Genomic DNA, 15908 nt, shown 5'->3' on the forward strand with positions numbered 1-15908 from the left:
GACCTCATGAATGAGAGGGTTAACAGATGATGAGAGTTTGATGTTTAGGAGGATGACTGGTTTTCTTTGGGTGGGTGGTGGAAATACTGAAAGGCCTGGATAGAGAGGACATGGAGAAGATGTTTCCAGTAGTGGGAGAGTTCCCACTAAAGGGCATCCTTTTAGAACAGAGACGAGGAGAAGCTGCAGAATTCATTGCCACAAACGACTGTGGTGGCCAACTCAGAGGGTAGATTTAAAATAGAGGGTGATAGGTTCTTGATTAGAAAGGGTGTCAAAGGTTGCAGGGAGAATGGTGTTGAAAGAAAGAATACATCAGCCACAATTTGAATAGCAGGAGACTCGATAGGCTAAATGGCCCTATTCTCCTCCATGTTCTTATGGAGTTCCTGGTCAATTAACTCCCACTGCAATTGTGTGAATTTCAATTACCAATCTGCACACAATGTGAATTTGGTTAAAAGCTGAGCAGTCCTTGAGAGGAAACAAATTAGTCTGAACTACCTCAACTGTGTTGCTGACAATTCGTGAAGTTTAAAAATTATATTTATATTTCCTACTTTTCTCACTATGGAATCTTTCTTAACCATTCGATTCAATTTAATTGGAACCCCACTTATTTGTGCTTCCCCCTTTTATTGCTGTATCCTGAAGTTCGATTGGCTAAGGCATTACACCAATGGCACATCACCAAAACGTCTCCACCTATCATTCACATTCTGCTCACCTTGCAAGATCAGAGCTGAATTTCAACTCCCTGTACCCTGTTAACATTGAGTGCCAATGGGACATTCTACAAACTCGAACAGAGCTATGCTGCTGCTTTCAATCGTGAGGGAGCCTCCCAACCCAGCCTGAGCCTTTCGGCTAAACGCGAAAACCAAGACCAGGCCTGGCCACTGCCAGTCTCAAACGCACCTGTCGATGTTGAAGGGAGTGACAATTTCAGGGAAGGTCATGTTGGCAGCGATCGAACGGGGCACGCCAACCTGATCAATGGAGAGGTTGGGGTCAGGTGTGATGACAGTACGTGCTGAGAAGTCTACTCGCTTCCCCATCAAGTTACCGCGGACACGGCCTTCCTTCCCCTTCAGCCTCTGTTTGAGGGACTTCAGAGGACGGCCAGACTTTTGCATTGCCTGAACAAAAGAAAAAGCAAAATTGAGAATCGTGCAGTAGATGAGCCCCAACTCACAACAGAAGTCGAATGCACAGGCTCCCCCAGACCTTGCAGCAAAATGAGCAGTGACAGAACAAATTGGCATTTACACATTTGTCAGAATGCTTAAAGCAGGTTCCCAACTGTGGATTATCTGGGGATTCTGATAGCGATTAATCCTGCAGACTGCAGCAAGCAACTGGTTTTGAGGCCTTGGTTAAACAATGGTTGCCCCTCGCCCAACACTTAGTGAACCCCGTTTCCACTTACCCTGGGGAGCCCAGGCAACTCGTTATCCACCATGGTGGCCACGTGGAACTGCAGCAGCTTGACGTCCTCAGCAATGACGTGAGCCGCAGCCCCGTTCTGCTCATTGCGCCGCAGCTGGTTATTGATCTTCACAATGTCAGCCAGTTTGTGCGTTAAGTCATCCTGCAAGTGAGATACGGATCAGGTTTACATCCTGGTCAAGCCTGAGTTACCCTGTGCTCTCTCTCTCCTCCGATTTGCAGAGAGGCCTAGAACCTTGCCAGGCAACAGGTCTGATGCCTCATTAGAGGCATTGCAATCGATTTGGATATTGCCTCTGCCACACACATTAACCTGCCCAACTCAAAATGGATAGGTTGGTGCAAGACACAAGGCGAGCAAATAAACCATATATATTTGTGTAACTGTCAAAATATTTGGACCTTTTTTTGGGATGGGGGAGGTTGAGTTTTACAAGGGTCAAAGTTTTCATCTGTGCTGTTCAAGGCGTCGGGAGCTCGGACGGCCGGAAACGGGGGTTGTCCGCAGCAGGGGCGTCGGGACCTCGAATGGGCAGGCAGGCAGGGCCAAAAGTAGGTGGGTCAACGTTTACACAGGTCATACAAAGACACCAGATTTTTTGGGCCGGGGGTGGTGGTCCTGACCATTACGTGGCATCGATGATTGCATGAGTATGAACAGTAAATGCTGGAAATAGCTAGCATAGCAGAAAGGGAAAAGAGCTAGCGTTTCACATTAATCTTCCAGAGAAGGGTGGAGAAACTCACACAACTGCTACAGGGCACGAACATTGCTGCAACATCCCGATTCTCCACTACCCAACCACTCAAAAATCTCCATGGCTGAGACCCTGACCCACTTTGACCCCTTCTAAAAGCAATGGATTTGAAGTATGTTGGGACATGATTAGTCTGGCTCTTCAATGTACCAGTTTATTGGGGTCTTACAGCATTAAGTGTGAGTCTGTGCCAGCTGCAGAGGGAACCGACCCTACAGGGAAGGTGGCCATAGCAGCAGACCAGCGAGGGGCTCAGTGGCTGAAGGACCCAAACATGCCGCAGGTGACCCACACAGGTTCGTGGCAACCACGTGTCGGAGCCGCATTTAAGAGGGTGCCGAGGGCAAGAAGGGCTCCCTGAAGGTATCGGGGATTTGGACCTGGAGCTCGGGCTGCCAATGGTTTAAAAGGGAGTCTGTATGGCTGCAGGAGGGCTGGAGACTCTTTTGCGTCTGTTAGGGGCTCCAGGCAATGCTCTGTCTGCCTTATAGCAGACAGAAGTTGAAGTATATCGTGCGTACACTACATTTCATGTATTATTACTCGACAATTAAAGGAACCTAGAATGAAAGATTAGACATGGGACTGAATTGGAACCACCCCTGTTGCTCTCCTTGGGAGAGCTGAAAAGTTCTCAGCTCAAGAATGTTTCTAACATTAAGAATCTCAGGATTGGAGGATGGGACAGAGATTGGAAAGTGCTGGGGACCAGGCCGTAGTGGTAGTCTCAGAGCAGTTTTCCTAGTCATTGGCCAGCAAGGATGTAGGGGAAGGAAATCTCTGGGCTTCACACTACAAGGTGGGTCTGGGGGGGAGGAGGGGGGTGGGGGTGGTAAATGCCCCATATGCTTGATACAGGATGATAGAGAAAGTCAGCAGATCAAACAATGTATTTGACAAGGCAAACATACATAACCAATGTTTCGGACCTGAGCCCTTCATCAAGGTATGAGTAAAATGTAGGCAGGCACCCAAACAAAATGGTGAGGGGTAGGGGCAGCATGGCCCCTCAGGCAGGAGGTAACAGGTGGATAAGGGATGGAGGGCACACCAGCAAGTCGAGGTGGGTGGGGGAGGAATGGCTCTGAATGAAGGGGAAAGGGGGTAGATAACTGGAGGAAAAAAAGACAGAGGGCTGGCTTCTGCTAGCCTTCTCCCCATTTTCCTTCTCCCATCCCTCTATCTTTCCTCCAGCTCTCAACTCAGCCATCCCGCCTCCCCCTTCGCTGCTGTGTCCTCCCTCCCTTATCCACCTGTTACCTCCTGCCTGTGGGACCGCGGTCTTCCCCCCCACACCATCTTGTTCGGGTGCCTGCCTACATTTTGCTCATGCCTTGATGAAGGGTTCGAGGCTGAAACATTGGTTATGTATCTTTACATTTGTTACATAAAGGACGCTGTATGACGTGCTGAGTTTCTCCAGCATTGTGATCTTACTTCAACCAAGGAGTGTGCAGACTTTTGTATTTTACTCCTTGGTGTTGAGGCCCTGCTACATCTCTAGTGCTGGAGTATACCCAATGGAAGGGGTACCTGGTTCCTGGCAGAGCCCTGCATGACGACAGCTGGACGGACAGAGAGCGGCGGCACTGGGAGGACGGTCAGAATCATCCACTCTGGCTTGGCGTACTTTGGGTTCATGCCCAGAATCATGCACTCCTCATCCGTGATGCGCTTGAAGATCTCATACACACGCTCCGGGTTGAGCAGGATCTTTTTCTCCTGTGAGTCCTCGTTCACGTGCTTCCACTCGGCGTACAGCTCCAACCCTGCCCTCCGAATGCGAGGTTGGTACCGACCACAGCCCCCATGTCCCTGGGAAGGCAGGAGAGAAATAAAAAAGGAAAATGAGGCAATGGAAATGCAGAGGATGTGAGAAGGTGTGGCCAGTCACTGGGAGATCCAGTTGGGGATCCAGGGTGACTTCCTTAGGCAACCAGGGAGGGCAGCTCACTACTAGGAATGAATGGAATCTGCAAACTCATGGTCAACAGCAGCTTCTAAAACGTGGATTTGCTGCTTGCTTCAATTGGAAAACTTCCAGAATGGAACACAATTAAAAGCAGCTCCAGCAACCCAGTGACATTGAACATGACAGCACAATACAGGCCTGGTGGTCCTCAATATTGTGTTGACCTACACATTTCCAACAAAATTTTAAAAACGAAACCCTCCCTACTTTTGTAGCCCTCTATTTTACTTTCACCCATGTGCCTGTCTAAGAGTCTCTTAAATGACTCAAATGTCCCTGCTTCCACCATCCCTATCAAGGCATTCCAGGCACCCACATCTGTGTAAAAAAAAAAAAAAAAACCTCTCTCCTAAACTTCCCTCCCTTCACTTTGTACAGGTGTCCTCTTGTGTTTGCTACTCCCGGCCTGGGGAAAAGGCACTGGCTGTCTACCTTTATAGGCCTCCACAACGGACTAGAGGACTGCAGGGGCCCAATCCCGTGACCATCATTACCTTCTCCTTGGTGAGGTCCTCCTCCCCCTCCTGCTGCTCCACTCCAAACTTATTGTCCATCTCCTCGCCTCCCTCACAAATGTTCTTGCCCTTGCACAGGTCGTACACGTGAGTCAGACGTTTCCGTGGCTGGCCTTTCGACTTGATCAGGATGTCTTTGATTTTGGGATTATTCTACAGGGAGATTAAAAAAATTAATTTCTGTAAATAAACATACAGAAACACCCCCAGCCCCGCCCCAAGAAATCTCCTCTACGTTTCAGGCACAGTTAGGGAAAGTTGAATATCATCATTCTCTGAAAACAGGATCCACAAACAGTAGACCGGAGAGAGGCCCAGATTCCCAGATGAAATCACGGCATTGCACAATATAAACCAATCTCCCACTGGCATCAAGATGGCGGGATGCTGGGATGTTCCCAGGATATGGGTGCACAGTGCCAGGATGTGCCAAGCTGACCCCAGTATTACCCAAGATATGCGTGCAGGGATGTGCCAAACTGGCTCGTTATTACCTGGGATATGGATCATGGTGGGAATAAAAGTAGAACTATAATGCAAGGAGTTTGCACATTCTCCCCATGTCTGGTGGGTTTCCTTTGGATGCTCCGGTTTCCTCCCACCTTTCAAAACGTACCGGGGGTGTAGATTAATTGGGCAGCACAACCTCGTGGGCCAGAAGGGCCTGTCATCAAGCTACGTGTCTAAATTAAAATAAATTTAATTCAAAATGGTCTCATTCCTGTCTGAATCTTGGCCACACCAAACATTTCAACAGAGGGCACAAAGAATGGGTCAATGATGATTGCTTAAGTCTAGTCAGAAAAGATGAAAGTCTGCAGAGGCCATGGTTGAAGTGAAAACTCGACGCTGGAGAAATCAGGTCAAACAATGTCCTTTATATATCAAAGATAAATCGCCAACATTTCCAGCTTGAGCCCTTCAACAAGGCATGAGCAAAATGTCGGCAGGCACTTGAACAAAATGGTGGGGGAAGATGGAGGGTCGGTGGAGGAGCAGTCCCAGAGGAAGGAGGTAATGGGTGGATAAGGGAAGGATGGTACCTGCAAATAGGGGGAGGGGGGATGACTCTGTGAATGGAGAGGGAAGTGAGTAGAGAGCGGGAAGAAAGAAGACAGGGATGGGGGAGGGAGGGTGGGTTAGCAAAAACTAGAAGTCTATGTTAAGGCCATCTGGTTATAGAGTGCCCAGTCAGAAAATCAAGTGTTGTTCCTCCAATTTACAGGTGGTCTTGGAGGGATAGTATGAGACCATACTCAGACATGAGGTGCGAGTGGGACGCAGAATTTAAATGGTTGACCACTGCGACATCCAGCAGACTGGGAGATCAAGCTCATGTCCACCTAGACCAGTGTTCTCAACCTGCCCCCACCCCCCTTCCCAAACTCACATATCACCTTAAGTAATCCCTTACTATGGCATAGGTGCCCCAGGCTCAGATAGAAAGAGCAAACCACTGCTTACTGAATCCACCAGCAGTTTGGAGCAGAAGAAACAGACGCATCTCAGAACTTTCATAGTTTTCGTCAGGAAGCCAACATGGAAAACCGGCTTAGCCAGCTCAATGTGTCCAAAGTGACCCGGGCACTCGGTCATGTTACCTGTGAAGAGAAACAAGATCAAGAAATGGTCCACAACCCACATCACTGCACCTCCCAGTGCCATAGAGGGGAGACAATGCATTGGGCAATGCCTCTGCTTAGCACAGATCACACGGTGAGGGGGAGGAGCCTGAGGAGGGAAGCTTAGTTCCTGACTGATCTGGGTTCCTCTTTTTTCCACAACTTGGTAACTTGTTACTTTCATCTCAGATTGATTATTTTAATGGAGCTTTGTGTTTAATATCCTCTCAAAGGAGTCTTGAAATTTTCCCCAATCAAACTACATTTTTGACACCAGACAATGGCAACTGTGAGCAATTGGTTTCAGTTGGTAATTGAAAGCATTTTTTATTACTCACACACCTCCAACACCGCAAGGGGAAACCCAGTGTCACAGATGCATCAGGCCAGCAGACTGACTTGGTGCCTGGGAGCAGGGGGTTTCCAGTGAGGGAAGACATGACACAGATGATGTACCAAGGTCATAATCAATGCTGATGAGTTGCTTCCAAAAGCAGCACGTATTCTGCTGAATCACTTCCCTTCCCCAAAGTGTGAACCAGATTTCTGAAGAGCTGGGTCTATAATAGATTTTAAAGTTGGGATGACCACCGAGTTGGAAGAAACACCAAACTTGTAAAGATTAAGAGTCATCCTGCCTGCTGCACATTTTGAACAGAAGGGATGGGGCGGCAAAGGGAATCTTAACATCAATGCAGAAAACTCATGATGCTCCACACATGGAAATGGAGTGGTCAAAGGCCACCAAACCTGCTGAATGGAACATGGAACATTACAGCACAGAACAGGCCCTTCAGTCCATGATATTGTGCTGACCTACATAAACCAGTGTAACCCTACCTCACCCCATACCCTCTATGCTTCTTGCATTCATGAGTCCAAGAGTTTCTTAGATGTCTTAAATGTCTCTATTGTACCACCCTCCTCCACCACCACACCTGGCAGTGCATTCCAGGCACCCAATATAAAATCTTACCCCTGGTGTCTCTCTAAACTTTCCCCCCCTCATACCAATGTCCTCTGGTATTTGCTACTGTCACTCTGATGAAAAAGATACAGGTTGTACGCCCTATTATCCCTCTCCTAATATTGTCGACTAAGTCACCTCTCACTCTTCTCATCAATGCAGAAAACTCAAGGTGCCAGGGACTTCAGAATGGAGAACGGCAAAATACATTTCTTAACTAACAAGAGAGGTAGCAAGGTAAAATGCAATGAGGAAAATTAGGGTGAGTGCTTGATTATCACACAATGGAGACCAGGGTAAGTTGATTTGATGTACCTGCTGAAGCCCTCGTGGTTGGTCAAGGACCTTTCCATCCTTAATCATCACCGTCTGTCCCAACTTCCATTTGGGCTCCGATGATTTACACTGACCCAATTCCCCACATTTTAAAAACCCGTCGTTGATACACATCTGTGAATTGTTCTTGTTCAGGTGCACAAACTGGGATTCCCCCCCCCCCCCAATTAATATGGCCAAACTCACACACACACCTGGAAATTCCAGTCTAATCAATTTCTCCAAGATGCTTCCTAATACTGGCCTCAAACTCCCAGTCTTAGTTTCTGTGAAGCATCCTAGAATGTTGGGATTCTGAAGTTGCCAAGGCCACCACTGTGTCAACCTTCCATAGCAGCTCTATCAAGAGCGTCCTGGCCAGGCTGCATCACACTGCGGTACAGTTGCTGCAGAGAAATGGATTGGAGGCCAATCCACAGGACCGTAAGAGTGGCAGAGAGGAACACTGGAGTCTCCTTCAGCCCACTGACATGATCTACCAGGATCAGTGTCTAAAGTAGATGCGCAAAATAAATGAGGACCCCTTCCGATGGGAAAGAGATACAAAAGCCAAAGCCAGGATCACCAGGCTGAGGAGCAGCTTCTCCCCCCCCACCACCCCCCTCCCCCACCGCGGGCAGTGAGAATGCTCAATGACCAAAGGAACTGCTCACACTAACCGTATTCATGAAACAGTATTATTTATCTGTATAAGTGAAGTCCTGCATGAGCATTGTTTGTCCATTTGTGTTATATGTTTGGTTGTACATCTGAGTGTTTTGTACTGAGGGCTGGAGAACGCTGTTTCTTCAAGTTGTATTTGTGCAATCAAATGATAACAAACTTGTCTTGATCACAAATGAAAGTTCCATATCCCTTAAGATTGCTCCTTGCTTATTTCATTGCACAATTTTACTTGGTCTCCCAGCCCTTCATTAATATTGGTTATGCAAAGCAGTAGCGCCTGCAGTTCTGGTCACCTCACTACCGGAAGGATGTGGAAGCCATAGGAAGAGTGCAGAGGACGTTGCTTGGTTTAGGAAGATTGCCTATGAAAACAGCCTTTTCTTCTTGGAGCAGCGGAGGATGAGAGACGAGCAGATAGAGGTGTTTAAGATGATGAGAGGCACTGATCTTGTGAACAGTCAGGGATTTTTTCCCAGGGGCTGAAATGTTGCCACAAGAGGACCCAGGTTTAAGATGTTGGGGGAATAGATACAGAGGAGATGTCAGGGACAATTTAAAAAAAAAAATAAATGCAGAGAGAGGCGGGTGTGTGGAATGGGCTGTTGGCAACAGTGGTGGAGGTGAATATGTTAAGGTCCTTTAACAGACTTTTGGGTAGATACATGGAGCTTAGAAAATTAGAGGGCTACAGGAAAGCCTGGTAATTTCGGAGGTGAGGTCACATTTGGCACAACTTTGTGGGCTGAAGGGCCTGTATTATGCTGCATGTTTACGATTTATGATCCCATTACCCCATTGCATTTCAAGTGGGATTAGAATGGAACTCAGGCACAGAACAAGGTCGTCCCTGGAGATCTAGCCTTGCCTCAGAGCACAGAGTGTTTAAAATCAGAATCCTTCTGGCTACATAATATAAACAGAGATTAATTGGATCCTGTCTTCTAATGAAGACCAACCAGCCAGAACAATGACGTGATCCATTTCCGGCTCCTCACTGCAGATCAAGTTCGGGGTTTGGTAAGAGGGCCAAATGAGTTAAGGCAACAAAGCCAGTTTGATAAAGCAAGCTCGAGACTTGTCTGTGTGCCACCTTCAAGTAAAATGCTTACCTGCACAGGTCTGGCAACGTCCAGTTCTTTCGATGACACCTTGCCTGGGGTCCATCAGCCCCCCGAGCTTGGGGCGACCCCCCTCAGTGGTCTCAGAGTACTTTATTCCGCCTTCAGTCACAGACATCCGTTTCTGGGAACAAAGGGGTGGGGGGGGGGGGGGGGAGGAAAGGGAAAGAAACACCTGAGCCACTTTCTCATTCACTCCATTGAGGATCATTGAGGATCAGAACACTCGATGATTCAGAATCATAACTTATTGTCATAAGCAAGTCACGAAATTCGTAGTTTTACGGTAACATCAGAGTGCAAATACCTTACCAAATAAATAAAAATAGAACATAAGAAGAAAAAGTCAAAGTGAGCTAGAGTCTTTGGTTCATTGATCATTCAGAAATCTGGTGACAGAAGGGAAGAAGCTGTCCTTGTGTCACTGAGTGCTCATCTTCAGGCTCCTGTACCTCCTTCCCAATGGTAACAGAGTGAGGAGGGCATGACCTGGGTGGTGGGGTAACTTGAGGATAGAGGCTGCTTTTTTTTTAAATGACACGGCACTTGTAGCAAGAAACATTTTCCATCAACAAATCCATAGCCTTCAGCTTGAATAGTGGGTTCAACACCTGCAGACGAGAACCACTGCTCCCACAGGAAGCTCCGCTATTCATTCACAAGCAGATCTATTCTCCCATTCAGCCCCCATCGCCCAACCTTCTCAGTGGGCATAGCAGTTATCGCAATGCCTTTACAGTGCCAGAAATCAGGACGAGGGTTCGAATCCCACCCTGTCTTTAAAGAGTTTGTACATTCTCCCCGTGTCTGCATGGGTTTTCCCCAGGGAGGGGTACTGGTTTCCTCCCGCCATTCGAAACATACCAGGGGTGGTAAGTCAATTGGGTGTAAATTGGCAGCACGGACTTGTGGGCTGAAATGGCTCCAAGTGCTGTATATCTAAATCTAAACATACTTAAAAAAAAAGTGGTTAGCAAAACACCCTTCCAGTGCCAGCAATCTGGACCCGACCAGGGTGCAAATCCCACACTTTCAGTAACGAGTTTGTATGTTCTCCCCAAGTCTGCGTGGGTTTCCTCTCGCCATTCAAAATAAACTAGGGGTGTAGGTAATGGGATGTAAATTGGGCAGCACAGACTCATGGGCCAAAATGGCCTGTTCCCGTGCTGTGTCTAGATTTTAAAAATTTAAATGTAAATCATCCTCTAAACCCAATCTTTGTCTGCCTCAGTTATTTAAGTTCTTCAGAAGATCCAATGGTCTCCACCCCAGAAAAACCAATGTACTCGGTGCTGTTTACAACCTCTGCTTAATTGTGACCAAATTAAAACCCTTTATCCCACACTCACTGCAAATGAAACTGATCAAATCCTTTTCACAACCAATTCTTATGCCAGCACCATCATGCTCCTTTCCACATCAGATTATGGTGCAGGTAGACTCAGTTGCAGCATACAGGCACCCCATGAGTACTGTAGATCAATTGCAGTGTGCCATTAGTGATGGCAATTGATAAACTTGGGATACCAATTACATCTGCGCAATCTCTCCCTTCCTCTAGAGACCCATCTCTCTTTGTGTCTGACCCATGAATGATGTAGAAGCTGATTTATGACAACAGGAAACTTTTTGCATTTTTAGTAACCTGTAAGCTAGTTCAAGCATCAAGGCATGGCAATCCCTCTCTTGTTCATCCTCTATGGAATTTCCTGAAAGGGGGAAATTCAAAGACAGAATGCACATCCTCAATTCTGCCCTACAATACAAAGCAACCCAAGCAGAACTGCAGCTATTCCACTCACCTTTAGATAACGTGGTACAATCTCTGCACTGGGGTCCATACAACTCACTGTGCCTGTGGGAACTCAAAGTATTCACTCACCCCTCCTACCATGGTGGTGTTAAAATCATTCCCATTTTGAACAATCCCAGCCCCCCCCCCCCCTTCACTGTCCCTAGAATCTCCTCCTCCCAGAACCCCTCACCCTAGTATTGACCTGGGGACCCTCACCAGAAGCAAAGATTTACAGGGCTGACTTCAAAGTCAGCGAGACTTGCAAAACCTTATATGGAGCTCATGAAAGTCCAGCATGTATTTTGCCAGGGGTGTGATCACCAGTGTTTTATCAGCAAATGGAAATAGTTTGGCCAATTTCTAAGTCAGGCCATATTCACTAATAATATTCAACACGAAGTTAATACTCAATAGGCTACAAGGGACAGGTTAAATAGAATAGACATCAAAGGCCTCCACGTGGCATTTGACAGAGCTGAAAAATGTAGTTCAAATTGATAAGCAGTAATTAATGTCACCTAGTTTTGCCCAGTCACAACCCTGAATTCAAACCTTCTCCCACCAATGGCCACTGAAATCCCTTCATTGCCTCCCTACCAGCATCTTCTCCAGCCTTACAAGCCTCCAAACTTCCGCCGGTCTTACAAGCCTCAATGCTTCCGCCAGTCTTAGCCTGTGGAAATCGACAAAGTCACTCCAAGCTGCCTGGGCCACAACCTCTGGGCATTCCTATTGATCTCCTTAAAAACTACAATCAGGCAACAGTCCTTTGAACTGTTCTTGTTTAATAATGAATATGTAACGTTTTGGCATGTGTGAAGTAATGAAAGTTAAATTTGGAATGAATCCCTCTCGCCCACACCACAAAATTTTAGTCCCTTGGCCAAAGCTGGATGCTAACTGTTTTCTACTCTTCTGCCACCAGCTCTCCTTCAGGTTGTATTTTATGCAAAAGCTCCCAGGGAACCACTTTCCAGCAAGATGACAGAATTTATCCCAAAGGTCACAAATCTTTGAAATTCTCCACCCAGGGAGCTTTGGAAGGACATATTCATTGGACTTTTTTTTGGGACTATGTTAGGTACAAAAAGCATCCTTGAGGTCAAGATCAGATCAGCCATGATGCCACTGAAGGGAAAGACAGATCTGATACAAGCAGGTGGTCTACCCAGGTTTTGAGCTCTTATAATCAAGGCGCCAACTGACTGCTAACTTGTTGTGGGAAGGTGGGCAAGTGAATAGAAAAATAACAGGAGAAACTCACAGCATAAAGTTTTATTAGTAATTTGCTTTTATTGTAAATAATCTTTCAAAACCAATATACACCAAATCAATAATCACAAATGATATGGTGTCCCAAGTGGCAAACAAGCCTTTTCTGGAATGTGTTACATAAACAATTGCATAACCCCAGTGTTACAACTGGTGATGTCAGCTGGAATGTGGTCCTGGATTAATCCTTCATTGGGGAGGCCAAATTTGGAGGATTGTGTGCAGTTTTGGTCACCCAACTACAGGAAAGATAGCAGTAAGATTGAAAGAGGGCAGAGATTTACTAGGAGTTTGCCTGGACTTCAGGAACTGAGTTACAGAGAAAGGTTATTTATTCCCTGGTACACAGAAAAATGAGGGGAGATTGGAGGGAGGTATTTAAAATCATTATGGGTTAGACAACATATATAGGTAGCTTTTTCTATTGACTGTGGGTGTGACACAAACTAGAGGACATTGGTTAAAGGTGAAAAGTTTCGGCAGAATTTCACACACAGAGCAGTGGGAATGTGGAATGAGCTGAAGTGGTGAATGTGGTCTTAATTTTAACATTTAAGAATTTGGATATGGTTGGGAGTATAGAGGGTTTATGGACTGGGTGCAGGTCAGTGGGTCCAGGCAGAAAAATGGTTCAGCACAGATTAGAAGGGCCAAAGGGACTAGTTTCTGTAATGTTATGTTCAATGGTACTGTGGTTCTAGACCTGCTACACAAGGTCAAGCTTCTGTTGTGATCAGTTCCAAGAGATGCCAGGAATAATTACTGGGAATGAGTACAATGCAAGAGAGGCAAACCAGCTCTTTTCAATGCTGTATAGCCCACCCTTGGATAGTAACAATACCAAATCTCCCAAGAACACTTCCAATAGTCCGGTCTGTTTAAGCACATCTTATCTGTCGAAGTAAAACACAAAAGTCTGCAGACACTGTGATTGAAGTAAAAACAATGGAGAAACTCAGGTCAAACAGGGTATGATGTAGAGCAAAGATAAGGATGCATAACCAATGTTTCAGGCTTGAGCCCTTCATCAAGCTATGGAAAATTATTGCCAGACACCTGAATATCCTCCCTCCCCACCGTTTTTTCATACCTTGAGGAAGGGCTCAAGCCTGAGATGCTGGTTTAGTATCTTTATCTTTGGTATGCAAAATAAATTGTTTGACCTGCTGAGTTTCTCCAATCAGAAGTTGCTGGCTGGCCCCAGGGGTCTGAGATACTGGGACCATTTGTCCAAAGCAGGTAGAAATTAAGGGGAAAGTCACAGCAGGAAGCCCCAAAAGAATCTAATGAATCCATTTAAGCAACTCCAGACAACAGAAGGTGCCTTGTGACACATTCCAACTGTTCAAGCTAGAAACATTTGTTAAAGGAGGGTGAAAAATGGCTAAATGCTAATTTAGGATCATCAACAAGATACTGACTCAGACCTGGCTTTTAGTTAATCCAAAAGGCATCCAACAACTACTGAATTCTATTATTTAAATAGAACAGTTTAAAGCACTCATGGCTGGATTTTAGATGACTTGAGCATTATTTGTTATACTTGATGAGGCTCGCCAGCTTCAAGGAGATTTGGTTCGTCACCAAAGAATCTTGGAAATTTCTACAGGTGTACCATGGAGAGCATGGTGGCTGTTTGCATCACTGTCTGGCACAGAGGTGCCAATGCTTAGGACAAGAAAAATCTCAAGGGTTGTTAACTCAGCCTGCCACATGACAGGCACTACTAGACTTCACCCCACAGAGGACTCTACAAGAAGTGACATCTTAGGAAAGCAGCCTCAAAGATCCCCACCACCCAGGCTATGCCCTCTCCACTCTGGAGAAATTAAAAAGGTCCAGGAGCCTGAAGACAAGCACTCAGCAGCACAAGGACAGCTTCTTCCCTGCTGCCATCAGATTCCCAAATGATCAATGAACCACAGACACTGGCCTTACTTTGACTTTTTCATTGTATTATTTTATTTATTTTGTAATGTGGTTTCTAGGTTTGCACTGTGATCCTGCTGTAAACCAACAAATTTCATTTAACATTCATGACAAGTTCTGATTTGGAATACAAAATTTTGCCAAACTTCTGATAAATCTCAGCATCCAAACTATTGTAACGAACAGGATGACTACACAAGTTAACAGAAGGAATACGAAAGCTTGTGAGACTACAAGACGACTGCTTGGCATGACTTTGTTGTCATTGATGAATAGTTTACAATTTAATGAAAAAAGTCAATATTTGAATAATCAACAACCCAAGGAGACCAGGATTGTGATAGGAATTTAAGGCCAAGGGATCATTGTTCAGATGTTTATGGTGAGAAAGGATGAAGACAATCTTGGATTTATGAAAATTATCTGCTGTAGGAACTCAGTGGGAAAAGAATGTCCCCTCTACATCAGGAACACCAACCATTCTCTTTCTTCCCCTGGTGCTGCTGGACCTACTGAGTTCCTCCAGCTGTGTGTAATTTCTGAAGTGCATTGAGGAAAAAGAAAAGCCCCCAATGTATTGGAACACAACAGGCACAAACAGGCTTGGATACAGTGAACTAAACAGCTTTATTCTTTGTCAAGAGTCATCAGCTGAAGGTAGCTCCAAATGTAGTGGGGGGGGGGGGGAAGGAGTGAAAGAAATGCCCCATATAAGATGAAAGTCAGGAAAAATTCTTGGGGGGGGGGGAAGAAGTTTGCTCCTTTGTAACTACAAAGTATAGAAAACTCAACCATGCACTCAAAATGTTAAATCAGGTTGTACATTCATAAATGGCTGGAATCCACTTTACAGAATTTTTATTTTTAAACACAAAATTGTAAGAAATATTCACTTTGCAGAACTAGAACCATAATTAGTACTTTTGAAAAAGGAATGATGCCCGATTTTTAAAAAATACTCAAGTGTGAGTTCAGCAAAGTGTCACAAATGAAAAGTGCTTTTAAAAAACAAAGTTCAATGCAAAATAATTAATGCAACATTTTAATGTCTTGTTAAAGTTAAATGCTAACCTCTCAAAGCTAGAGAACAAAATACAACAAGTCCAAGACATACCATTTCATCTGGGCTCAGTATACCAAACTGGACCCTTTTGATGGTGCGCAGTGGGCATGCGCTGTCTCCGGAAGGAGGTCCTTGCATGGTTCAAACTCCCAGCAGTCAAGCGTCGTCTCGTAAGGAGGTGGGAGGGGGAAACAACTCCTTCTCTCCTTTAAAAAAACGGTTTAAAATCGAGTTTGAACAACCGCGGGTCTACACGACAGTCACCCTCACGTCTACCGGGAGCCGAAGCCCACGCTTCTATTTCTACCTCACCTTCCTGCCCCACCTGACGCCTTCCTACTCTTTCCCTTCTTTTTCCCTCCCGCGTCGAGTGCGCTCAAAGCGCATCTGAAGGTGCTCCAGCTTGCGCGCCGCATTATATAGATTTCAGATGGCCACGGGGTTCC

The 15908-nt window shown here is 45.8% G+C and overlaps 1 protein-coding gene across 2 annotated transcripts in view; it reads right to left on the reverse strand.

Annotated features, from left to right (window-relative positions):
- polr2a (RNA polymerase II subunit A) overlaps positions 1–15840 on the reverse strand; it is a 46930-nt gene extending 31090 nt beyond the window's left edge. Inside the window, exons 1-8 of one of the 2 annotated variants that reach the window (XM_069920078.1) lie at positions 15775–15840; positions 15514–15668; positions 9395–9527; positions 6159–6295; positions 4674–4847; positions 3741–4022; positions 1430–1591; positions 919–1139 (exon numbers count right to left, since the gene is read on the reverse strand). In XM_069920078.1, the coding sequence (XP_069776179.1) occupies positions 919–1139; positions 1430–1591; positions 3741–4022; positions 4674–4847; positions 6159–6295; positions 9395–9527; positions 15514–15600 (1196 nt within the window). In that variant the 5' untranslated portion in view covers positions 15601–15668; positions 15775–15840. Of the gene's footprint in view, positions 1–918; positions 1140–1429; positions 1592–3740; positions 4023–4673; positions 4848–6158; positions 6296–7598; positions 7622–9394; positions 9528–15513; positions 15669–15774 lie in introns of those variants that run through there. The other variant, XM_069920079.1, reaches the window with a different exon arrangement.
- Between the last annotated feature and the right edge of the window lie 68 nt (positions 15841–15908).

The sequence above is a fragment of the Narcine bancroftii genome, chromosome 2, assembly GCF_036971445.1.
Source record: "Narcine bancroftii isolate sNarBan1 chromosome 2, sNarBan1.hap1, whole genome shotgun sequence".
NCBI lineage: Eukaryota > Metazoa > Chordata > Chondrichthyes > Torpediniformes > Narcinidae > Narcine > Narcine bancroftii.